General features: G+C 40.7%; 1 protein-coding gene across 3 annotated transcripts in view; it reads right to left on the minus strand.

The window, feature by feature from the left end:
• Positions 1–26,613, minus strand: part of CMSS1 (cms1 ribosomal small subunit homolog) — a 229,432-nt gene that overhangs the window by 12,695 nt on the left and 190,124 nt on the right. For 2 of the 3 annotated variants that reach the window (XM_030469072.1, XM_030469071.1), the window contains exons 2-4: positions 11,156–11,256; positions 5,034–5,105; positions 1,936–2,065 (exon numbers count right to left, since the gene is read on the minus strand). In XM_030469072.1, coding sequence (XP_030324932.1) covers positions 1,936–2,065; positions 5,034–5,105; positions 11,156–11,256 — 303 coding nt within the window. Of the gene's footprint in view, positions 1–1,935; positions 2,066–5,033; positions 5,106–11,155; positions 11,257–18,559; positions 18,677–26,613 lie in introns of those variants that run through there. The other variant, XM_008499929.2, reaches the window with a different exon arrangement.

The raw sequence follows: 26,613 nt of genomic DNA on the forward strand, positions 1-26,613 counted from the left end.
ATGATCTTTCGAGGTCCCTTCCAACCCCTAGGATTCTATGATTCTATGATGACATGATGACATGAAACTGGTGGGAAGTGTTGATCTGCTGGAGGGTAGGAAGATGCTGCAGAGAGAGCTGGACAGGCTGGGTTGATCGGCCAAGCCCAACAGTGTGAAGTTCAACAGGACCAAGTGCAGGGCCCTACACTTTCGCCACAATAACCCCATACAGACTGGGGGAAGAGTGACTGGAGAGCAGCCCAGAAGAGAGGGACCTGGGAATACTGGTTGACAAATGGGTTGAACATGAGCCAGCAGTGTGCTCAGGTGGCCCAGAAGGCAAATGAAATCCTGGCTTGTATCAGGAATAGTGTGGCCAGCAGGACTAGGGATGTAATTCTCTCCTTGCACTCAGTGCTGGTGAGGCCTCACCTTGAGTACTGTGTCCAGTTCTGGGCCCCTGAATTTAAGGAGGAGATTGAGGTGCTGGAGCAGGTCCAGAGGAGAGCAAGGAGGCTGTGAAGGGACTATAGAGAAAGTCTTATAAGGAGAGGCTGAGGGAGCTGGGGCTTTTTAGCCTGGAGGAGACTAAGAGGGAACCTCATCACTCTACAACTACCTGAAGGGAGGCTGTAGTCAAGGTGGGGTTGGGCTCTTCTCCCAGGCAACGAGTGACAGGACAAAAGGGCATGGCCTGAAGCTGCTAATGGAGTGTTAATGACAAATTTAAACATAAGTTTCAGAAAGAGGGGTAGAAAACACAGCGCTCCAGTCTGCAGGAAAAAACAGTGCTGATCTACAAAGCTGTGGAGTGCTCCTTGGCACTCTAAGCCTTCAACTCCAAGAGCAAAAGAAAGAAATATCTCCATCCAACCCACGAGTCAATCCATATGGAGATGAGTCACTTCACTAGTCCAAAGGGCTCTTTTAATAAAAAAAGAAACCAAATTAATTTATTATTAGCTAAAAACCCCTAAGGTCTAAATATATTTAACACAAGTTTTTCAGAGCCATCTCTATGGGACTTCTCCAGGTTTTCTTGATAGAACACGGAAGCTGAACCTGCCTAGAGGGGTCAACCTAGAATAATGGCTATTTAAGAAGCAACATACCTATCCAGAAAGACAGCTTTAAACAATGAAAAGAGAGAAACCACTGCTGGGCTAGAAGGCTCCTATAGTGGGCACAGGTGACTAAGACTTTATGAAGCATCAAAGGTGCATGCAGGTGAGTTACCAGGCAGTTTGTTCTTCATGACCACTATCAACAAATAATGGACAATGCCTATAAAATGACAGTGTGTCTTTATCTGCAGAGAAGTTCAATGTTGCCTTTTTTAATGCAACCTCCAACTGACAGAAGCTACTTCTGCTCTGTCCTGCTTTGCCCTTTCTATTGCTGCCTTTTAAATGGAGACCAATAGGAGAATATGGGTAATGTGTTCTTCAATAAGCTTAAAACTTGGTCACTTTACACTTGGACCAAAACTACCATCTCATTTCATGCTACTCCCTGAAAAAATGTTGCATTCAATATCTCACAACCATGTCAGAATGATGTCTAATGATGTCTAATTATTTCCTGTGAGCCCTGCATCTGGATCAAGTCAGATAATCCCAGAAACAAAATATGTGTTCACTTTGACAAAATTTTGGAAGCTAGTATTATATAATAAAATTTCTATGAGAAAATCGAGCTCCTTACTTTAAAATAAAAGGACACATTTAAACAATGTTGGGGTTTTTTTTTCTGTTACTCTAAGAAACCTTATATTTTTTCCAAATAAATTAGTATCTCTACTTAAACTGCAAATTAACATATGATACAATAAAACATATCAATAAAAAAGTAAAACTCAAGAACTGTCCCAAAAATTCTCTTTCTGCAGCAGAAAAAACTCCACAGCACAATGAAATAAAACATTATTCATTTGTTACATATAAGATAATTTACCTGACAGCTTTAATTCCTCTATTTCAATCACTGAACGGTTTTCAGCAAAATGCTGACTAAGCAAATTCTGTAGATCTTCAGGAACACCAGGTTTTGGAGCAGACTTCTCCAAAATATCAGAAATTTTCTTCTAAAAAAAAAAAATTAAAACATGTAAGTTTGGCATTTCTATAACTTATTCTCTTTGGCTAGGTAACAGTACTGTAAATAAAAGTTTCTCCCTAACTTTATAGAGTTATATTGGCTTAATAACTTCATAATGAAACAGGATTCTCATCAACTTTAGTGGGAATGCAGACTTCAGATGCAAGTTCAGATACCTGGATGAGATGTGGGCCTGAACACAAAAAATCTTGTGCACTCACCTGAAATACAGCTATAACAAAAGCATAACTGAGGCCTGGTTTTGTGGCTTTTGCTGTCGTTACACTTAAGTGTCAGCTTGAAAATTCATGTGTTTTTCTTAATTTCTTTTAATTTATTATTCTTAAAGCGTAACGATAGGAATCAAGTTTTTACATAAGTCTGGGTTATATTTTTAATAAAAGAGGGTAACTACCCACCTATTTTGGAAGTAAATATTGCTAGCTATAATCACATAATACCACAGAAATGTGAAGAAAATTTGTTAAAAGCTCACAAAACTATAAGTCACCAGAAAGGGTTCAGAAGCTGCTTTGTTCTTCCAAAATGTACAATTTTTTAAACCAAACTAGTAATTTTTAGAGCTGAACACGAGGTCATAATTATTGTTATTTTGCACCACAGAAACATTAGCAAATAATAACTCTGAATTTTCACTGAAGTACTGCTCTATTTTTTCCCCATAATGAAATGGATCATCGGGGTAAGACAGCTCAGAGTCCCTGTTCTCTGAATAATCCACCAGCATTTAAGAATATAGTGAATTTTCAAGATAAAGGCAGCCTGGAGAGAATGTCAAGACTGTGAAGCCTCCCTTCTTCTCACTGAGAAGTGATTCATTTGTGAAAGGCCAGCTCAAGGTTTCTCCCCTGTGCAAACCAAGCTGGATTTGCCATCCTGTGGGGACATGGAAGCATAAGCCCTAAAGCAAAAAGAAGCAGGAGAGGAGTGTGCTTAGGATGGAGAAATAGAGTGAGGCACTCTATCTGTGAGGCAAAGTGAGGTTGCCTGGGCCTGGAAGCATTTTTTGGCAGTTTTGCAAGGGTGATGGGTACTTTCAGTGCAAGTTCAGCAGAGAAAGGTCTTGGGGCAGCAAAGATCAGTGGAAGTTTTTGAGAGCTACAGAAGGAGTTTTAATACAGAGAACAAATCTTTCTTCATTCCTCTTTCTCCCTGCTCCATCCCACCACTCGCTCTCCTCTTCAATTTCCCACCTATTCATCCCTCCCTCTTGCCCAGTACACCCCAAATAGTCCCAGAACAGCAGCATTACAGGCAGAATGATGAACAGGGAAGAGTCATTTGGTGGCTGCTGAAGCCACTCTGCCCTTCAGGGAAGGCAAAGTAGGCAGTTGCCTCTCCCAGCCATCTGACATTTCTACCTCTGCCTGTTCTACCTCTGACAAAAGCCATCTGTGTGTTTGCAAGACCCCAGCTAAATCTCTGACAGAGAATACTTATGCCTACCTCTCAGTCCACCGTCAGCTGGGTGCAAAGCCCCTGGAAGACTTTCCAGTGGACACCTGGCTTTTTGGCAGGTTTTTCCAGTGCCTGCATCAGTAGCATTCCTTCCAAAGATTATCCCTCATTTGGCACCATTGGATTTTTCTGCTATGTAAAAACTGCCTTCCCAAAGAATGACCAGAGGCCATCTGCAGGGCACACAGCCTTTCTATGAGCCTCACAACTGGACCTCTGTGGTGTTGTTCCCATCAAATACAAATGCCCATCTCAAGCAACCTGTCTCTTAGGTGACCCACATTTGGGAACCTCTGATTTAGCAGACAGCAAGACAGAATTACCAGGCTCATTTTACTTGGTAACTCAGCATAAGGTGCCATTCCACAGGACTATGACATCATTCATTGGGCCACTTGGTTTCTCTAGGAAAATTATGGCACCCTGGAGGGGAGAAGCATGATACAAATGAGAAATTCCTTAAGAACAACAGCAAGGACACCTGAGCAAACTCTTTTCCTTCAAGGAGAGCTGTGGGGAAACGTTCCTCATTCAGGAAGTTCTATTATTTTTCTTCCAATTCATTCCAGATGCTTAAAAACAAAGGGTTTGTTTCCCCCTTTTCCTGACTTTTGGAAAGAGCACTTTGTTTGGAATCCATAGATCAACCTGATAAATATTTCCTGATGGATTTTTTGAAAGGCTGTGTATGTCAACTTAGTGGCTGAGCCTCACCGAAACCAAAGGTGTAACTAAGAGCCTATTGTTTGCCTGAGAACTGGGGTCTTTTTTGTTAGGTTTGGTTCACCTATCTCTCTTGTGGGATGCTTTTGCTTTGGCAGCAGTGGAACAAGTACCCTGGTTACTTCTGCCAGAGCTGCATTTAAAGCTAAATCCCACTCTTCCCTCTTCCCATTCCTTGGATGATTAAGAGGCCTGACATAATACAAAAAGGCCAATGCTCAGCCTTGTGAGGGGGCCAACTATTTACAGTCTGCCCTGAAAGACAATTAACTTGTCTGATGCCATATAATTTCCATCTAGACTGCAGAGGGTGTATGTTGCTGAGTATGGAGCTCAGCCAGAGGGACAATACAGAGCATTTATTTATACACTTATTCTATGAAGAGAAGAGCAAGCAAGGGCAGCTCTTGGCTCAAAAAATGTAACAGCAGCTGGAGCCCTAACACACCGATGAAATGGGGCTTATTCTGCAGCTACTGAAATTGCACTTTTCTTTGATTACATTTTCCCTGTGTGGAACACTTGCAAGTGGGATGTAGTCAGAACCCCTGAGTGGAGCATAGACTAGTTCAAGTTGGGAGTGTGTGTTTTGAGTGAAGTAAAAAATGTAGGAATTTCTATTCTTCTCTAAAAGAGGCACCAACATTATAACCACATTACTTCTCATATCCCCAGGCTTTCCAAGTTCTGAATCTTGCAATAGCACATACACCCATTGCCTGCTCCCCCCACACACTCTAGGATATTCATACCTTCTTTCTTTTCTTTGTCTTTACAGTGCTCTCTTGTTTTTCTTCAGGCTGACTTAGAAAACATTCTGTAGGCTGCATAGCACATGTTAAAAAAAAAGAAAAAAGATTCAACATTAGATCCTGTTCACCAAGGAGGGGGTGAGAAGTCACTAAAGAGAGGTATAAAAGGAGATACATAAATTCTAACACTAGTCAAGGGGTGGGGGAACAAAATAAAACCAACCTTCCCCATGTGTACAGGGGATCAAGTTCTTAGTTACATATATATGGAGTAATTTTGTAATTGCGATCTACATTGTAAAACAAGAGAGCAATAAAAGAACAGAAATGGTGAAAAGTAGGTATTACTACAATTAAAAAATATCTCTGTTATTTTGTGTGATTATTTTTCAAAACTTTGCCTAGGGTACTCTAAAATAACTGGGTCTAAGGTGAGCATCCAGACCATGACAGTTACAATGGAACTAGGAGAGAATAATTGGAAACAATCATGCTCTGAATTTCTTTTGACATTTGTAATGCAAAATTTAAGGAAAACATGTTTCAGATTTGTTCTGCCCCATTCTTGCTTTGTGTCCTCATTGCAGGCAGGGTCAAATACACACAAAAAAAATACACACATAAGAAGTACACAGTGTTTTCCAGAATAACCCTCATCCAGCATGTGTTGCTACTATTAACCCTCTTTTGTGCCTGAGTGCGCAGGCTGAACTGGTCCATTTGTAACAAAGTCCTTGTTCACATATGCCAGAATAAGGATTTCTCCTAAAATTGCCCAGAAGAGAGGAAGTGAGGCATAGGTTTTCCTTGCTTTGTGCACAATTCTCTTTTGCCTTCTTAGGGACTTCCACTTCATTGAAATGCAAATTAATCTACACAGATGGCCTTTATAGCTTAGTAAATGACTTGGTGAAGACCAATGGGAAAATAGGCCGAGCTGCAGGAAAAAGGTCCTTGATACTAGTATGCATTTGGCTGGGAAAATCTGCTCTGTGAGAAACCATGGAGAAGTCTCATGACATGGAACATTAAAAGCTCAGGAACAGCAAATTCAGCATAGCTCCCTGTGGAAGGTCTGGAGGAAAAGTATCACTAGTAAAGGGAGCCTAACCAAAAGCCAGAGAAGCTGCTCCTTCATTCCTTTGTGAAGGCAGCTTCAACAGGGCCAAGAGAGGCCAAAGGAAAGCTAGCAGAAGTTCAGAGCATCTGAGCCTTTCTGAGTCCTCCTTTAAATTGCCCTCATGACACTTCATGACAGCTGGTAATAGTTGACCCTGCTGAACACATTTGTGCTTTTTCAATTCCAACCTCATATCCTTACCAGAGGTATTCTGTGGTGTTTAATTGTTCATATTATGCCTACATTTCCTTTTTTCTCCCCACTCCTCTAAGTCAGCTATAAACCCCAGGCTGTTGAACCCATGTTCAACACAAACTGCTTGCTCCCGCTCTCTGTGCAACCTTAGTGATGGCACTTGCAAAGGCACTGGTACTCTACAGAAGCAGCTCTGAACCCACTTCAGGTTTGAATGATATTGAGGAACTACCAGAGAAGGCAGCAAAGCACTTCATGGCTGGGGATGGAATATAATGTAGCCTGGATCAAAATCCACCCACGACAAGTTGCGACTGGGACTGCATCTTGCTCCAACAACAGAGATCTGTCCCTGTGATTTTCTTAAGTATAAACAGAGAAAGGATACTGATACTAGAAATCAATGAGATGACTGTAAAGTAGAAAGTCACTGCTGCTAAGAAAATCTTGCAGGTTAACATGTTTTTTGGTTTTAGTTTTGGTTTTGTTTATTTTTAATCTTTGTCCTGACTCTCATTCACGTGCTTTTAAAACACCACCTTACCTTTCTTCATTCCTATTCCTACCATTCTTCATTCCCTGTTCTTCATTCTTCATCTCTATCCCTATCATTAGCAGTCCCAGACACTGAGACTGAAACACACCTACCCTCTGCCTTCACTTCATGCTCTACCCTTACATGTCCCAGCTGTGCACAGATACTTAAAGACCACTTGGCAGGTGTTTTAATTGTAATTCCACATTCAACATCATATTTTATGCAGCGAATAAAACTGTGGATTGATTTAGTGAAGAGACCCTACCAAACACTCAAAAAGCCAGGAAGGAATCAACTTGAATCTCTTTCCTCCAGTAGAATATGATGGTTCCCTGACCTACAAACTATTTCACCATATCAAAAAATGTCACTGATCACTTTGGGCCCATTTCCCCCTTCATATATATTAGGAACTGTTTTACATAAATCTGAAAAATTCTCCCAAATGGTATCAACATGAGAAAAGAATCCAACCATGGCACAGACCTGAAAAATTTTATCTAAGAAAACCAGAATTTTCTCACAGATAACCCTTAATTCGTGTGCTTAAAAGTATTGCTAAGTGCCATGGCTTCTTTTTTGAAGGCAGTATGTAATCATTTCTTTCAACAGCAACAGAAGTACCCCATAGGTTTGTAGTCACAGTATCACAGAAAGTTAGGGGCTGGAAGGGACCTCGAAAGATCATCGAGTCCAACCCTTGGACTGCAGGGTCACCTACAGGAGGTCATGCAGGAACGTATTGAGGCATCATTTGAATGTCTCCAGAGAAGAAGACTCCACAACCTCCCTGGGCAGCCTGTGTCAGTGCTCTGTCATCATCACAGTAAAATTTTTTCCTTGTGGTTATATGGAACCTCCTATGCTCAAGTTTATATCCGTTGCCTCTTGCTCTATTGCTGGCCATAACTGAAAAGAGCCTGGCCAAATGCTCCTGGCTCTCTCCCTTTACGTATTTATAAACATAAACGAGGTCTACCCTCATTCTCCTCATCTCCAAGCTGGAGAGACCCAGCCCTCAGCCTTTCCTCATAAGGGAGATGTTCCACTCCCTTCATCATCTTTGTGGCTCTGTGCTGGACTCTTTCAGACAGTTCCCTGTGTTGGAACTGAGGGGCCCAGAACTGGACACAATATTCCAGACGTGGCCTCACCAGGGCAGATAAGAGGGGGAGGAGAACCTCTCTTGACCTACTAACCACCCCCCACCCACCTTCTACTACACCCCAGAATGCCACTGGCCTTTTTGGCCACAAGGACACATTGTTGCCTCATGGTCACCCTTCCAGCCACCAGTACCCCCAGATCTCTTTCCCCTTCACTGCTCTCCAAGAACGCAGTCCCCAACCTGTACTGGTTCCTGGGGCTGTTCATACCCAGATGTAAGACTCTACACTTGCCATTGCTGTAATTGATTAAATGTCTCTCTGCCCAATTCTCCAGCCTGTCCAGGTCCTTCTGAATGGCAGCACAGCCTTCTGGGGTGTCAGTCACTCCTCCCAGCTTTGTGTCATCAGCTAACCTGCTGAGCAGACACCCTGTCCCATCATCAAGGCCACTGATAAAGATGTTGAACAGGACCAGCCCCAGCACTGATCCCTGGGGCACTCCACTAGTCACAGGTCTCCAGCTGGACTCCACTGATCACCACTCTTTGGGCTCTATTGTGTAGCCAGTTCTCAATCTATCTCACTGTCCATTCTTCACTCATACATTTTGTGAGCTTGCTCAGGAGGATGTTATGGGAGACTGTGTCAAAAGCCTTGCTAAGGTCAAGGTAGACTGCATCCACTGCTCTCCCTGCATCTACCCATTCAGTCACAACATCACAGAAGGCTAACAGATTAGTCAAGCATGCTGACTGCTCCTGATAACCTTCTTCTCTTCCATGTGCTTAGAGATGACCTCCAGAATGAGCCGCTCCATCGTTTTTCCAGGGATGGAAGTGAGGCTGACTGGTCTGTAATTGACTAGATATTCCTTCTTGACCTTTTTGAAAACTGGAGATACATTGGCTTTCCTCCAGTCCTCAGGCACCTATCCTGTTAGCCCTGATCTTAGCCGAAGCCTTCCTTCCTCAGAGAAGCATGTTAAAATTCAAAATTATCTCCTTTAAAGCAGAATACATGTATTTAGGCACAGCACACTATCAGCCCAGCAATAATAAGTCCACTTTATTCAGACATTATTAATAATGGCATAAGAAATATAGGAACTTCATGGTGGTGAATGGCTGTAAACTTACAGGTCTTTGATGATCTGCAGTCTAAAATATTTAGGCATGTGATCTAGACTGAACTCCTGACCCTTATCAAATGTTAGTTGCCTACATATTCACGCAATAGCTCTTTGCATGCCACCCTTAAAAAAAAAGGTCATTCACATGTTTTTCTTATGCAAGACACAGAGCAGACAACCTACAGGTTTTTGACAAGACTCCCTTGAGCTCCATGTTTTTAAGCTATTTTTATATGAAAGTTCTTAAAATGCAGAAAACAGGAAATCTGTGCCAAGACCATTGATTTATGAACTAAAATGTCATAAATTCCTTGTTTGTTAATCATAGACAGAACATAAATTATTTCCTGTATTATATTTCTAAATTTTTTTTTCTTTACATGTTGGCAAGTTACTGGAAATTCAAATGTAGAGTGAAAACATTCTTGTGTGTGTTAAAGTTTACATTCTAGGTCAGCTATATACTCTGACTTTTGGGGTTTGTCACAAAATAAACACATCAATGCACCATTCAGACTGGACACATATTATTAATTTCATTGTAAGCCTGAGGACAGCCTACAGACTGGAAACATAAATGTTCATATTTCTATTTGGTTGCCTCCTGCCTGGCCTTAAGGTGCCAAGTCCACTTGCAGAAGAGCTTCCAGCCTGTAAATGAGGCAGGGATGAGTAAAATGCATTAGGTTGTATGCACCAGAACCACAAAGCTACTAGGTTTCTGTAAATACATCTCATTTTGAAAGGTTTTTGCTTTAAAAGACATGCAATAACACATCCATGACTTTGAGATCCCATAAAGCATTGCCTCCTGGAGTTCCATGGCTAAACATCAAATAACCCAATTCCAATAAGCAATAATTTTTATATGACAAGAAGAGCTGTGGATGTGTTCTGCAGCAGTTGAGCAGTCCCAGTCCACCTTGGCAGGATAACTTGTGTGGGTTATCCTTTCTAATGTTCTCCTAGAAAGAAAAAAATAACTCCCCCAAAACAAACAGTCTTAACTTCTAAATGCTTAACTGAAGATAATGGTGATAAAAATGAGCTCCATGAGCTTCCTCACCGAGTTGAAGTCTTCAGCATCTGACAGCCTAGTAAAGCATGTACTGAGGCAATACAGCTTTCCTGCATTGCTTGGTTTTCTCTTTCCTAATAAAAATGAGTAACAAGTTGAGATACTTGGCTCACTTCACCTTTGGTCTCCTTGGAAAGGACACCCAAAAGCAGAGTAATTGCTTCTGTGTTGTTACACTTCTCTGTTACAAAAAAGAACACTCCTGCAAATGGTTTTTATTTGGGCCACTGCCTAAGCATCACACAGTGTATTTATTATTGACCTAGGGGTCAAAACTAATATCCATAACCTCATGGAGAGACAGCTTCCATTGTCTGTATGGTATCAGACATGTGTGGTATCAGGAAGACAGAGGAAAATTACCTTACAAAGAACAGACTTCCTAAAATCAGACCTCTACAGGACTGTCACTTTCTCAAGTTGGGGTGATGCTGTCTGACAAAGACCTTGTTGCTTTTTCCTTGGATTATTCCATGTAATGCTGAAGAACACAGTTCCTACTGCTTTTAAAGGAAGCTTTTAGTAAAGAAAAGCTATGAAAACACCAGTCCATTTAGACCTAAATTATTCTTCACTCGGACCTTGCACAGAGGATGTGTTTGGGTAGGGGTACTGTATAACATTTAAATACAGCTTTCAAGATCTTGTACATGCAGGGGAAGGAAAAAGATTATAGGGGAGGACACTCAGTAGTATCATTCAGGCTCTTATAACTAGACAGTCACTTTGCAGGAGACAGGCCTGGCAAACTCACAAAGCAAAAGTAAAGTTATTATAAAAATTTACTGGAATGCAATCATGTCCAAATAAGGTAAAATAACTTCAAAAACCCATCTTATTACATTGAAAGATCAGAAAAAGAGTGAAGAAAACTGTCCCTTTACTGAACAAAAGGGGACTATGCTTCCCTATGCATTATCTCTGTGCTCTAAACAATTGCTGAATTTACAGACCTGCTTTCTTTTCTTTGTCACAGCAGGCTTGGAATCTGAATCTTGATGTATTGCTGTCCTCTTATCACCTGCTTTCTCAATATCTTCATCATCTGAAGGATCTAGTGAGGAAAAAGAAGAGGTTTTGTTATTATTTTTCAAATCCATCTCCTATCTTTGCATTCAAAAATAGGGATAAAATCTACAGCTGAAAGGTTGTCACAACAAAAGAATCTCAGGATTGGCAGTAAGTACAGCTGTAACAGATTTTGTTATCATATCAGAACACTGGTATTTGAAATTTATTCTAAGAAAAATCCCAGGATTCCCTTGCTCTTCAAAGTATTACATCTGGCAGGCAATATATTTCTTTATCTTTCTGGAATGCTGCACAGTGGGTTCCAGCTGCAGCATCACAGCTAGAAATACCTAATCCTTCCAAACCCTCCCTTGAATCAAGATAAGCAGTGAAAAATGAAAGATGATGTTTTTGATAAACTATGTAACAAGTCACATGACATCTTTCCACATTATTTCAGAACAAGCAAAGCATAATTTTGGATTTGTAGTACTGCATTCACTATGTGTAATTACAGACCTATCTCATTAGACCCAAAATAAACAACAGCACTGGCACTGAACAGTAATGGCACTATGGTCCATGGGATCACTTAAAATACATCTTTCTTGCTAAGTTTGCTGGCACTTCTTTCAGTATTAGCCGTCTCCTAATAGAAGAAGCCTTGAAGATCAAGGAGGGAAAACAAAATCAAACACAAACCCAACCTCCATTTAAAAGCCCCTGATGCCTTACTGACACCAATTACCTAGAAGAGGAAAAATTAAGATTGGTATAGTGTCCTATTGCATAAAAATATATGCAGATACTTTCAGAAAGTACATTTTAATTGTGTCTCTCTTACGTCAGTAACAATTAGGGAAAGGCACCATCCCCAAAGTTTAAGCAGAACTGAAGAAGATTCATGTTTTGAAAGAGAACTATTGAAACTAAGATGTTTCTACTCATTTGCTTTCTCATGTCTTTTATCAACAGAGACACTTCAGGGGAAAAAATATCCACAGCAACAGTTTCCCCTAATAGTGATATATACTAGTGCTTAGGTTGCTGAATTCTAACACAGATGTTTCTGCTGGGGACTGAGTTACTTCCTTGATCACTGCCAGAAGCATTATTATGCACTGCACTAAATAATTCAATTTCTGAATCTGGAATATTCCCACTCCATTTAATCATGGTTACAAACTCCTATATTCTCAAGTTATACATTGACAATTTCAAGATTAAGTTATTTAATCTGAATAAATGAGACACTGTGACTTCATAAGCATCACCCCAAGTCTGGATGATATAACTACATCTTTCAATCTCTAGCTGTGAGCAGATCACAGAATGGCTTAGGTTGGAAGGAACCTGAGAGGTCATCTACTGCAACCTTCCTGCCATGGGCTGAGATGCCTCTCAACTAGACCAGGTTGCTCAAAGCCCCATCCAACCTGGCCTTGAACACTTCCAGGGAGGGGGCAGCCACAACTTCCCCGGGCAATCTGTTCTGGTGTCTCACCATCCTCACATTAAAGCATTTCTTCCTAATATCTCATCTAAATCTACCCTCTTTCAGCTTAAAACATCCTATTGTTATGTGTCCTTGCAAAAGCCCCTCCCAAGCTTTCCTGTGGGTCCCTTCAGGCACTGGAAGGTCACTAGAAGGTCTCCCTGGAGCCTTCTCCTTTCTTCTTTGTTCCTCTTCCTCACCATGCTGGAGCCCTGAACACCCATTCCAGGGTATATCTGTGCATGCCTCAGAGAGCTGAATGCTGAGCCAGCTCTTTCTCACCATATTTATTTCACACTGAAAATAAAAGAGAATTGCATAAAATAGATTCAGGGGAAGCTGCCTGTGATCTTTAAGCATTCCTTCTCAACTCCCACTTGGCATGCTCTGAAAGGCAAACAGGAGTCATCTAAGTTTTAAATAACCTCTTCTCTTGCTCATAACTAAAAGATATTGCTAGCAATAGCAATCTAAAATTGGACAAATGGTTTCCATGATCTGAAATAGCCTGACAATGTACCACCTGTTCACTGCCCATCTGAGTTTTGGACTGTGCTTGAAATGCAACGTCCTTCTCTGCTTTCAGCAAGAAGCAAGAGAGGAGGGAACCAATGTCCAGCCTCAGACTCAACAAACATCTGTGAAATGGTTCAAATTTGAGCATTTTGCTGCGGTATCTGAGTATCTTTATTTCATACAACAGGAGGACTTTTTACCTGTTCTGGAACTACAGCCACTCAAGTCCCAGTCAAGGCAGCAGCTAGTTCTGAGCTGTGGATGTTTGTGATACCATGTCAGCCCTTGTGATGACAGAGGCATTTTGTTGTGGGCATCAAAAGATCACAGGTCACACTCTACCAACCACGCTCACATTAAACTGCATTCTTTCTTCTGCAAATAGTCACTTGGTATCAGTGGGATTATTCACCAAATAAATCGTAACTCGATAGGAATGAAAGCAGCAGCACCCAGCTCACAGATCCCAAATATGCCTGCATCAGAGCAGCACTGCTTGCCCTGCTTTGAGGTGTTAAGCTGCCCAGGAGATTCCTCTCTGCCAGAACAGGAGTGAGCAGAAATCCTTCCTTAACAATAAGCTGGTGCAAAGGCAGAACCTAATTGATTAATACAGCATTGACTTTCATCTCCCTTGTGGTGCCACTGAGCAGCCAGGCAGGCACTGATGGAATCTGCTGCTGATGGAATGATGCTGTTCAGCTCAGCAATCCCCTGCATCTGTTTGCATGGGCTGTGTGAACCTTACACAACCACAAGGTCATCAAAGACATCTGAAACATCACATAATGTTCTCAGGAAAGAAAAATAAATATGAATTCTACAGCTCTTAACATTTTTGCCTTTAGTATTACATCAGTGGCACGGCACATGCTAGCAGGCTTATCAGTCATTACATGTGTTTATTTGATTTTATTTTGAACTAGGCTGAAATGGAAAAGGCCATGTATGCCTGACACACATATATGAATAAGCTATGATTTGATCACTATTTTAAATCGTTCAGTGCAACGGTGTCTAACTTCTTTTGAATTTAATATTGATACATATACATATGCCTAAGTACACCCATATGTATACTAAATATACACACAACTATAGTAATGCATACTCATGTCAGCATGTCTGTACATGTGCATATAAATAAACACACAGATATTTAGATAATTTAACAGGTTCCCTTTAATAACCACCTTTATTAACTAACACATTCACAAAGCGTGAATGTTTGCTTGGCTATTTATACTAGCATTTTTAAGGCAGAAAGGACCTTATTGATATAGGAGGTCATGACATAAGCTTTGATATAAATGCAGTTTTGTTTGTACAAAATAGCTAATACATTATAATTTGTGTTTGTTAGGTTGATTCACCATTACTGAGACTTCTGATTTTCTCATGCTACTTTTCTACTCTGAAGTGATTCATAAAGGAGTTATAGTGACCACAAATAATTAATTCTTCCAGGGACTTTCTTTACCACCATTTTAGATTCCTTTTGTTTGGAGAAAAGGAGGAGTGTAGCAGAGAGAAGGTCAAGAAAAAGAAAAAAATTAAAGTGTGACACTTCCTTATTCTACTTGCGGTTTTGCCATTAAAAAAGGACCTAATTTTCAGTGAATCAGAATAAATATTTTTAATGTCAATGCACTACTTAGAAATTTTGTCCTTGCATCTTCCCTGCATGTCCCACCAGGTACACACAGCACAAGGTCAATTAATTTTATGAGAAATGTAACAGTTGCCAGCAAAATTGGCTCCTAGCTCCCTGTTTATCCTTGCTCAGTTGAGAGGTATCCTCTTGCCACCACAGATGTGCTGATCACAGTAACTGAGCTAAAAGTGTTGATGATAATGTTTTTAACATATTGCTAGGGTATCACTCCTCAAGGCAACAGGGAACACGAAGCTCGGGCAGGTCCTGCCAATGCTGCCCAACAGTATCCAAAGGAACAGATCAGGTCTTTAAAATAAAACAGGCCTGGCTGGGAGTGCTGATTGACTAAGAAAAAAAGGATTATCATTTTAAATATTTTACAGCATACCGATGTTAACTACTTCTCTGGCAGAAGGAAAGGCACAGAGAGACAAGAAGAGAAGATGGGAAGGGATGGAAAGGTGCCACATAGCAGTGGGAGAAGCAGGTATGGAAGCCAGCGGGGCAGTAGCAATAGAAAGGCAGCAGCTCAAACTGCCTCCTGGACAGTCCCCAAATCACTCAGCTGTGTGTCACCAGCACTGCTAATCCCAAAAGAAGGATCTTTTTCATGTCTACCAGGCCAATCCTCTCCAAATTCCCTCTCTGCAGGCAATGGAGAGCTTTGAGTTTTCCTATTGAGATGCCTAATAATAGCTGAGGTCCCCTGGAGCCCAAGGTGTAAAGCCAACTGGCCAAGCAATAGCTATGATGCTCCTTTGAGGACATCCACACTAGCCACATCGAATGGCTAAGAATACAGATTTTATTATTAATATAGTTCTTCTGACCAGTTGGTGTCTATTTACCACGAAAACACTTCAGAAATTACTAGTAAATGAGATTGAATGTTAGCTACAAAACTGACAGATCACAGAAAAAAAAGCAAATCATCCCCTTATCTCCTTGAATAAAATTAGCTAAATAATGAAGTTTTCATGCCTTTATCACTGGGGTCATAAATTGAATGAAGTGCTTTAACTCATAAGGCCTTTAAATACTTTTGATATTTTTTTGCTATTTTGATCCTTTGAAACTGAAGAGAAAAAAACCTGTGAATTAACTGGTATCTGATGTTGTCTGGAATTGTTTGGTATCTGATATTGGAAGCAAGAAGCTATACATAAAACTGCTGCAAGTTAGTTATCGAACTAACTACTTATTTACTTACCTTCTAACTTACTATTACTTTAACCAGTTAGTTATCATTCCTTCGCCTACTGCCCATCAGCCTATTGCAATGGAGAAGAGAGCTGTCTCCTGGCCTGGGCTGAGATAATCTCCATGGTGCCAATGTTCCATCATCCCAAATCAGCCATGGTTCCCCCAGGTCTGGGCGCTGTTTCCCCTTCCCTTCTCTGTGAATAGGCCTGCTCACCTATTCTACCACAATAGTAGGATTTTGTATCAGTAAGGATGCCTTGAACTGCAGACTTTACCTGCCAGGATACTTTACAGAGGTATTTTACAGTGTATTTGTGAAGGCCATACACTATGCAACTGAGCAGAAACAGTCCTATCAAAGAATCAAAAGCACTTAAATTTTGCCTCATTAGGTAACATTCAGGTGCCATAAGCTCCTTCTTGCACCATCCAGCCTTTGTTTCTTACAAATAGTCTGTAGGAATTCCCTGAAATACTTTCTAAAGATTGGCAATAGCTTCTACTACAAAGACAACATTCTTACAAAAATGTAAACCACTTCCCAGTGCAGTTCAGAAGGCACATCTACCACAACAATTTTTTTTTACTGACAAATGTGGTGATGGGACATTCAGTTAAGGTTTTTCTTTCTCACGTTGAATAGCAATTTAAATTAAAACCACTGCCCGTGCAAGAAAACCAAACAGGTCTTAATGGAATCATATCAAAATAATTTTCCCTATACTCTGATATGATAGAAAGTTTTTAGTACAGACATAACTATCTGCCATGCAAAATATCTCCCACAGAAAATTTCTACCAACCACCTCTCCTTTATTTTCAACACTTTGATATTCAAAATGGGTACTTCAAAAATTGTTTTTGACACACCTGACTCGATGACTGGGAATGAACCAACAGACAAAATAAAGGGCATATCAGAATAAAAAAGCATTGATAGGGGTAGTCTGGGTATCACCTTGCATCAGTGTATCACCTTGGACAGACAGCACAATGTTATCTGTGTTCAATGATGTTATCCCATACATTTAGAATTTCACTACTTACACAATGCTATTACATCATTCAACATATGTCTACCTGGAGGCAGATGCATTCCTTTTTCAGACCTTCTCTTCAAAGTCAAACAGCAGCACCTTTGATTTGTTATAATATTCACTCCTAACAGATGTTTATTCTTGTTAATGGGGAAAAATAGATAAACTGGGAGGAAAAAGGACGAGGATAAACTCATAAACCTACTTAACTGGTGGGCTCTAGTCAAGGTCTGACTGTGACCAAGTCTTCCCAAGGAAGATTAGTATGGTGTGATGTCTCCCTTAACACTGCAAGGAGATTAACATTTTTGCTGCTCTCCCACTATCTTAGGAAGCAGCTGTGATTGACAGCTATAGTTCTTGTTGTGAAGGTAATGCACAGTTCTGGCTGACCCTCTGCACTTCAAGCCAATAGATCATGATAAAATTACAAAGTGGAACTTGCCAAGAACAGTAGGCTTCAATTAAAGAATATATAGAGCACTCATTGCAAAAACTTAACAGCCCAACTTATTGTTCACAGATACACATTGCTACTTTACTGACCATCGATACAATTCATGCCTATTTGGCTCACATATATTTTGCAGATACACCTATCCACTGTATAAGGTTTTCACAGCCCTGACGTTTTCTCAGGTTTTCTCTGAATATTGAAAACCACACGCATGCATATAATGTAGCATACACTTAGATCCATCTCACCACCACCAAGCTTTTATCCCAACTGCCCTACATGTATTATCACAGAACATGAGAGAAGACATTCTGAGTTGCTTAGATTTCTGCAGCTTTTTTTTATTCAGAAGCTTTCATATGAAGTAGCCATATCGGGACCCCTTTTGACAGAGTATCAGGTTGACTCTTTTCAAGTTACACTCTCCTTCAGGTTACCAACAAAATACCCTGACCTATTGCCACATAGAGTTACAGTAGCAAATTCCCTGGATTATAAAACATCTGTTGAAAAGCAGTTCCCTATCTAAGGCTCAAGGGTTATGTTTCTACACTCTTATTCTTTTGCTTCTTCTTCTGCATATATCACGTATTTCTCTACAGTTTGGTCTCTGTTATCTCGGGTTCTACTGCCTTTTCAAAGCTACCCAAGCATCTCAAACTTATACAGTAGCAGAATACACATTTGTGGATTTCATTCACTTTTCAAAAAAGTTTCACTGTAAAAGCAAGCGCAAGGAAGGATAATTTCTTACAGAGAGAAGTTTTTAGGCAAATACTACACACTGCTGCATTAAGGCTTTTGAGAGGAGGAAAGGCTTCATCTTTGTCAGTGCTCCCTATTTCAGACCAGCAATCACTATGCAGCCTCTGATCTCTACAGGTCTTCTGTGAACTGGCACGCAGCACAGTTGTCTAAAGGATCAAATAAATCACATTATGACCCAATCAGTTGCAACTGCCATGAAAAAAGAGCTCATACCTACATTCACTTGCTGCCAGCAGATGGTTGATTGCTTTTCTGCCATTTTACATCGTGGTCCTGCTCCCTTACATCCTCTCTTTGTAGAGAGTGACGTGCTGGGAGGTCAGTTTTCTGACAAGGTCATCTGCTTTCAGAGTATGAAGAGAACTGCACAGAAAGTGGGTTGGGCTATATTTAGAGTTTGGTTCAACTCTGTGCCAAGGTCCCCCCGCTGTCTCTCTCTTGCAGCACCGTCTCAGGTCTATTCTTGCAGATTCTCAGCCCACAGAACACACGAGAGGAAACTCATGCTGAGCTACTACTGGATCGAGGAGGTTTTTGCAATTTGCTAAAAACAAGTGGATCAGGAGCTCAGATGAGGACTCTTTAAATCCCTCACTCTTCTAGCATTTGTTTTGCCTTATTCAAGTGGATTTTTCCCTTTTCAAGAGAATAAGGAGAGGAAACTGCCTGGGATACAGCAAAAAAAAAAAAAAAGAGTCTCCTGAGATAAGGTAAGCTTGCTTCATTTTTGTATTGTCATCATAATTAGAGAGCAATTGATGATGACCTGGATCACATATGCTTTTCTGCTAGACCAGTTCTCCATGTCAACATTAACAGGTTTTTTTGGTAATGAAATTCTCAATTTCAAAACATCGATTTTCATGGTCACTGTGCAAAAGGAATGAAAAAATAATAGGATATAATAATGTGCAATAGAACACATATTATTTGATTTTGTCTGTTTAAAGTACTTTAAAAAAGGCACTGGCATGCCAGTAACTATCAATCATTCTGAAAGTAAGATAAAAACAGATGTGTGACTATATGCATGATGATTACATATATAGGCGTTCATTTGGATGTGCTGGAGTGATGTTTAATTCACATTATTTTGTACCATATGGGAAAATATGGGTTCAGGTTTGCAATATAGAGCTTGCTGCAAATTGCACAGATATTAAAAAAAATATGTAATTAATAGAAGAACACATTCTCAAAGCCCTTTACAGTTCCAGAAAAGTTGCTTTAACCAGAGTACATGCAGGACTAAATATCACATTGAATTTGGTCTCCTTCCCACTGTATGCCTTACATTGGTCCTGCATTGCTTGTCCTTTTAAAAACACATATGGCTGAACAGTTTTCCTCAGCACCATTTTAAACTGTTGTGATTCTTAAGGGGAAAAATACCTGGACAGAGTACAGGATTCCATGCCTGTCTGTAAGGAGATCCTAACACACTTCAGGTCACGTGGGCATCATGATACTGCGGTGTGAACTCCAACATGAGGAGATCTTTATCACAGGAAGACACTCTGGAGCCATGAGTTTAGCCCTGGCACACACACTCTAATGCAACATGACCATAGCAAATGCACAGGAATGGTAACCTGGAGAAATAAGGTAGAAAGTTCCACTTGACCCAAAGGTCCAAACAGCGATGTGACAGCACCAAAAAGTTCTTTATAACATAAACACTATGAAAAAGTCTTAGCAGGAATATCTGAAGAAAGGCAAGTAGATGGGTTTTGCATTAATAGTAAGCAAGGACCATAAGAAATCACAAAGTCACTGGGAGTTTATCTAAGTCACAATGAGTGGGTGAATTTCTGTCCTTATTTCAGATCATCTTTTCTCAATATGCCTTCTGGTTAAACATGGCCATGCATAAGGGGGAAGAAGTCAGCAAGAAGTAGGCCTCATGTCCTAATGTAGACAAACCTCTTTCTGCTTCTAACTTCTTTCAGGTTGAAGCTGATCCTACTTAGTATGATCCTCTAGTTCCTATTCTCTCCTCTCCATTACAAATACCCAGCACCAGAATGAGCTTCCTTCATCTTGATAAGGTGTGACCTCCAACGGGCAAGATGTATCCATCCTAGTGGAGACCACCATGGAAAGGAAAAAAAAAATTTAAAAAGAAAACAAAGAGGAGAAAGAGCTCTTTTTTTCCTCCTCTAGTGCAGGAAAGAAAGACTGAAACCCATAATTTCTATTAGTGGGGCTTAGTTGGGGCTTTAATCCACTTTCCTTACTGGGGTTGGATGGACATGGCGAGGTGTATTGACTGACATGTCCAAGGTTGTGGAAGAGGAAGCAGAGGAGGCTTGGCTGATGATATATGCTGCCAGCTGGCTAGGCAAAGCTCCAAGGGGACATTCCCAAACTCCTGGCTTTGCCACTGTCACCCTCAGGTGACAAGTGTAAGCAGGGCTGGAGCCAGATGGCTAAATCCAAATAGCGCCAGGGGGATGATGAGTAAGTCCCACCAGCAGTCATATCCTTACTACTGCTCACTGTATTTATGTTCCTGCCCAGGGGCTTTCTCCTGGTGCAGCCAAACAACAAACTGTGCTGGGATTTTCCTCTCTCCTTGCCAAGCTAAACTGACAGAAACAAACATGTTTTGAGGAGAGTCAAAGCATAACCTCAGCTCATCCTGAAACAAGCATCTTCAGCAAGAGGCCCTGTCAGATGCTATGGCATCATTATTAGCACATGGCTCTGCAGTCATCCAGCAGGACTCAGGATTCACTTTCACCCACCACCACTACCTTTGCATAGATGGTGCTACAGCCAGTGTCCAGGCAGGGACACCCAAAAGGGAATGCAAGAGTGTCAGAAGGGTAAAGGTGGCTTCTCTGACAGTCTGAGAGCACTTGGGTACAGTTCTCTGTGTTTATGCCTGCATGAGAAGGCAACTCAATATCTGGTATGAAAAGAAGCTGAAGCAGCCCTACTTCAACACCTACATAGAAACTCTCTTTTTCAAAAAAAAAATCATGGCTATAGCCATGGCTCTTGAATACTTCCTAGGAAGGGACAGAATGAGCCAGCACCTGCTGGACAGGAAAGAGAGAGACACATAGGCACAGCAAAATCACTAAGCTATAGCTAAGCAAACAGAGAATTAAATAACTGCAGTCATTTGGCTAAAGAGTATATTCCCTGAAACTTATTGGTAACAGGGAAGGGGAAGAAGATCAAAATTCAATACTAATAACAAGCCACATAGCCCCAAGCCTTGTCTGACCTGCTTTCACTAATCCAGCTCACAAAAATAGGTGGAAAAAAAAACCCACAACAGAGCTTTTCCATAGGCTTCCCTGCCACATTTTGCTCTGTGCACCAGGGGTATAGTGATACCTTGTTGCAGAAAAGTCTTCCCCTAGGTGAGCAATAGCTTCAGCAGTCTGAATTTTCTTCCAGTCTAATACAGCGTTGGGGCTAAGGAAAAGATTTCTGACAGTAGTTTTCACATTTTGCATTAGTATTGCATTGTATTGTATTGTATTACTTTTAACCATGACAAATTCACTCTTGTCTACCCAGAGCACAGTCAAGATTCATGCTTATGTCTACGCAAAATAAGGCAGAGGAAAAAAAATAAATCCCCACTTGAAGATCTAGGTACTCTACAGGCCTGCAATGCTACACTGCTCTGCAGCTGCAGTTGCCAGCTCCAAACTAGTGAAAATCGCAGGCAGACCACCATCTGCTACACTCGGTGCCTTACTTCTCTCCCAGACATCTTTGTGGTCCCCCTCGGAATAGTTTTATAGGTCTCAGTAATTATTCAGGATTGGCAAAGAACCCACTCTGATGTGCATAAACTTCTGCATCAAAACAGGAACCCAGAGTCCTGTCAGTGCAGGGGGAGGGGAGGCAGAAGGAGCGGCCCCACTTGACCTCAGACACTGGCCCAGCAGTGCAACTGAGGACACAGAGGACACAGTCTGCTTCCCCCGACACATCTGCCTCTCTATGCAGTCATGCAAATGCATGCACACATCTACACAGTTGTGTAAAGAGAAATGACAAAGCTGTTGAGGGTGGAGACCCACTCTCTATCCACTAACTGCATAAGACAATATTTTAGACTACAGATGTAGCATCTCCTTTGAAAAATGCATTTATTTTATATAAACTTTCAGTTCAGCTAGATGAAATGGAGAGTGACTGTGACAGCTTTGCCTAAAAATAACGAGAATGAAATAAAACAACTCTAAGTAGTTTACCTGGAATGTTATAAAACACTGTGCAGGGGTATGAGACAGTAAGTATTTTCCCAGAGCAGGGGTGATTTATCTATACTCGCAAATATGTTTTCAAAAGTATTTTAAAATTGAGGACATACAGCAGGCCAGCTGCACCTGTAGTTTTCTCATTTTCATAGAGCTGTTCTCAATTCCAAACTTAGTGACAGCTACAGAAGTAAGGTGAGAAGAAAGTGCTCTATTGGGCCACACGTTTCTTATGACAGTAAGGGAGGTGACAGCCTTTGCTGTCACATGGGAGCTCAGCTCAGCTTTTGCTTTGCTGAAGCAGTTTCCCTCTGACTGGTGTCAGCATGGCTTTCTTCTGCTCCGTGACACCTGCCAAGGAAAAGGACTGTATGCAAGGCAGGATTGCATCACTCCATTCCCTGTGAAGATGCAGGCAGTTAACGTTTAAGAAAATTCCCAATGAAAAAAAATCTCACCCTCACGATGCGGCGTACTCATGCAGGGAAAAGTAGTTAAAACTGGGATTACATAAAACTCTTAACACAGATTTCTTATCCTCCATTACAAAAGCCTACGTTTTTTTCAATCACAGCTAATTCACAGTAATCACTTGTGGGGTTACAATACCACAGAGTGTAATCTAACAACCCTGAACTCTTGTGTCTCAAACATCAGAGAATGAAACTGCATATGCACAGCTGCAAACCTGTAAATTACACTTTTACATAAAATAAAACTTAGGCACAGTCCTGTTAAAATAAATCCTTGGAGGTAAACTCTTCCATTTTCCACTCATAACCAGCTTTCTAGTACACCAATCTCGTCAGGCATTCACTTGAACAGGAGAACAGTGCCCAAGTATTTACAACACAGCTGTATTTAGCATAGCACTCATGCAATTTTCTTAACCACTAATAATACTGCAGAAGAATACAAGAGTAAAGAATGAAAAGAATGTAAAATAATCCCCAAATGAACGACAAATGTTTTAGATACTCTCCCAGAAGAGACCATTTAAAAGTCACAGGCAAAATACAGTGAAAGACAGGCATTTCACATTAAATCTTATCTGTCTTTAAGAACACTCAAATTAAATAGGAGTGCCAGCCATTTTTCCTATTCCTATGCTTTATTCTCCTAACATAATGATTAGAGATGTCATTCAAAGCAACTTGATGCGTACCATCATAATTCCACTCACGCAATACCTGCCTAAAAAAGTGGGAAGACAAAAAAATTCCACTTGAGAGGAAAGGAGGTACAGGATGAGCTCATCAGTATATGAGAAAAAGGAAGGGTTGAGATCAGGACCCGTGCTTGAGCACACAGGGTTGCACGTGCCCCACTGTACGGTCACCCACCAACCAGCACCTCCCTGAGAGGGCAAGACAGCTCAGGTTGCAATGGAGATAAGCAGACACCAAGAGACTGAAGCTGCATGACCTCTCAAACCTTCTGTAACAGGAAACTTGAGACTCTTGAAGGGGGAAAAACAGAGCATTCACTCTGCCCTCCCCAACTTTCACCCGACCTCCAGCTGTCTGAGGTGGACACCATGTAGTCTAATTATAGGTTTCTTGAGTCTTCCTAGAGACTGGCTCTTTATGTGGGGCAAGAATCTCATTAATCTCTTTCAGAACACAGATCATCCTCCATCTTAGATTCCTCTTCTGCACTAACCACAGATCTGCAAGGTGATTCCCCATCAAGTTTGCTCCTTGCCAGGAGGAACAGAAGGAAGAAATGCCAGGTTTCATCACGCAGTGTAGGGTATGGAGTGAGCACTGGAGAAGGCATGGCTAGCTTCTTCTTTACTGTTCTTTCCTTGATATTTCACTTGAAAAGTGATGTAGACATCAAAGAATTTTAATTATTAAAAGTGCAAAGCTACTGCATGTACTGAGCAGTTTCATGCAGCTATTGAGGATGTACTACATATATGAGCAGATACACTCTGTTTTCTTTGTACTTAGTGTACATACAAACACCATGTGGTCAAAGGAGGGAAGCCCAGAGGATTTATTTGGATCTAAGTAGTGCATGTAGGTGTTTTTTAATAGTAAGAGCTTGGGAGTACACATTTCTACATCTGATAAAGACTTCTTAGCCTTGAGCAAATCACTAGCACTTCTTCCATCTTAGTTTCTCTTAATGCAAAACTCAAGATGCATAAATATCCCTTAATGGGGTCTTTTGGAGATTGAACAACATATGTAAATTGCTACTGGATTCTTCAAGAAAGTGCTAATGGGATTCAGACTGAAAGGATATTCAGTCCCTTTCTTTAACCCCTTGAAAAAACATGTGTTTTTAAAAATATTTTTGGGAATCTACACCAGTGGCATTCATATCATCAATATGAAAAGCAAACTTGGGACTCACAGAGAGATGCAGTTCAGTGGGATCCCTTTTAATTTGGAGCTGCAATTCTCAAGTCTCAGTATCGACAACCACAACCAAAGGCTTCCTTGTCATGTCTTTGCTATTCAGCAGCTTCTGGGAAAGTGTCCTGACATGAAACAGGAGAATGGTAAGGGCTAGCCCTATCTAAGGGGTTTCACTACAGCATCCAGCTCAAGGACAAAGTGATGACAGACTATAAAAAGCTGAGGTCAGAATATATATGGTATGGGAGAGACAGAAGCAGTGCTTTATCTAGGCCCTGAAGTCTCAACTCTGGAGACAGCCTTGTAGGGCAGATGTCTTACAGTGCCCCATATGAATCCACACGCTGTGAATTCTTCATTTGAGATCCTGTTGGGAAATGCAGTCTCCTCCTGCTTGATTTACTGCAGAACTGCTGATAAGGAAACCCCGCTGAAGTAGAACACTACCCATGGCACAAGAGGGATGAGATAGGCAGCACATCTGCAGAGTGGAGATCAGTGCCTTAGCCAAAGCAACAAGAAACAGCAATTGTAAAATAATCCAAGTCTTACAAAATGGAAAACAGCGTAGCCCTCAAATCAGAGATGCCTTGTCTCTCACTGTCTTTGGCAGCAGAAGTAATGGCTATATCCAATTAATACTATCAAACAGAGCCTTACATAGAAATAAATAAATTAAAAAATCCTATGAACTGTCATGGTAATTTTATCTTTTTGTTTATTTTTTTTAAAGCAAACTATTTACTCAGCTCAGCAATGGTCAGGACTGGAAGGCTGTGACTGTAATGATAGTAAGACCCTAGGGAAAAATTCTGATTATAGTGGAGGGTTTCAGCTGACTACATTTTAATTAACTGGAGCAGTATGGCACTCCGAATTCCCAGGTATCCCATTTCAACCTGCAGACTTACATGACTTCTTTTAGGATGTATTTTAACATTGTTCTAATAAATTCTTCAACAGTTCTTTTAAGTCTCAGAAGTAATCTAATTTCTTTTTTATTTTTAGCATGGAGGCTTGCAATAAGAATTACATCTATTAATCACCAAAATGTGGCTTCAATGCCAAAAATAGACTCAGAAACCAAAACCCTCTTCAATACTTGTATTAATAATCAGCACAGTAATTATCTAATGACAAAATAAGTTTTTTCATCCCAATACAGCATTCAAAATAGGTCTGTTATAATAAAGACAAGCCACAGTAGCATTCAGTAAAAAAGCTCAGCAGAGAGCCAGCACAATAATAATATTAGGTGTCATTCACTACAGAATAAACACATAAGTTGCCAGCGACAAAAAAAAAAACTGGATTCAGTGTTGAATACATGGTTCAACACACGGTTCAACAATGTCTACATCATCTACATAATCGAGGTTTAAGTGAGTCATTATTAAGGACTGACAAAACACATAGAATCTGAGAAATATGTGGCAAACGAAGAACCACATCCCAAAATAAGCCAGTTTTAACCAGCATGAGACTCAGGAGAGATGACTATATCTTCAAATTAACAAAGCATGGATATTTTCTTTTGCATTATTACCTGTATCCTGAATTCAGTAGTGTTTTGCTACTGTTCTGAAACAAGAATGTTAAACTGCTTGGGACTAAGGCCAAGAGAAGGGCCAAGCACCGCGCTGAAGCCAGGAGCAGTGGCATCAGGAAAGGG

Source organism: Calypte anna, chromosome 1 (assembly GCF_003957555.1).
Source record: "Calypte anna isolate BGI_N300 chromosome 1, bCalAnn1_v1.p, whole genome shotgun sequence".
Classification (NCBI taxonomy): Eukaryota; Metazoa; Chordata; class Aves; order Apodiformes; family Trochilidae; genus Calypte; species Calypte anna.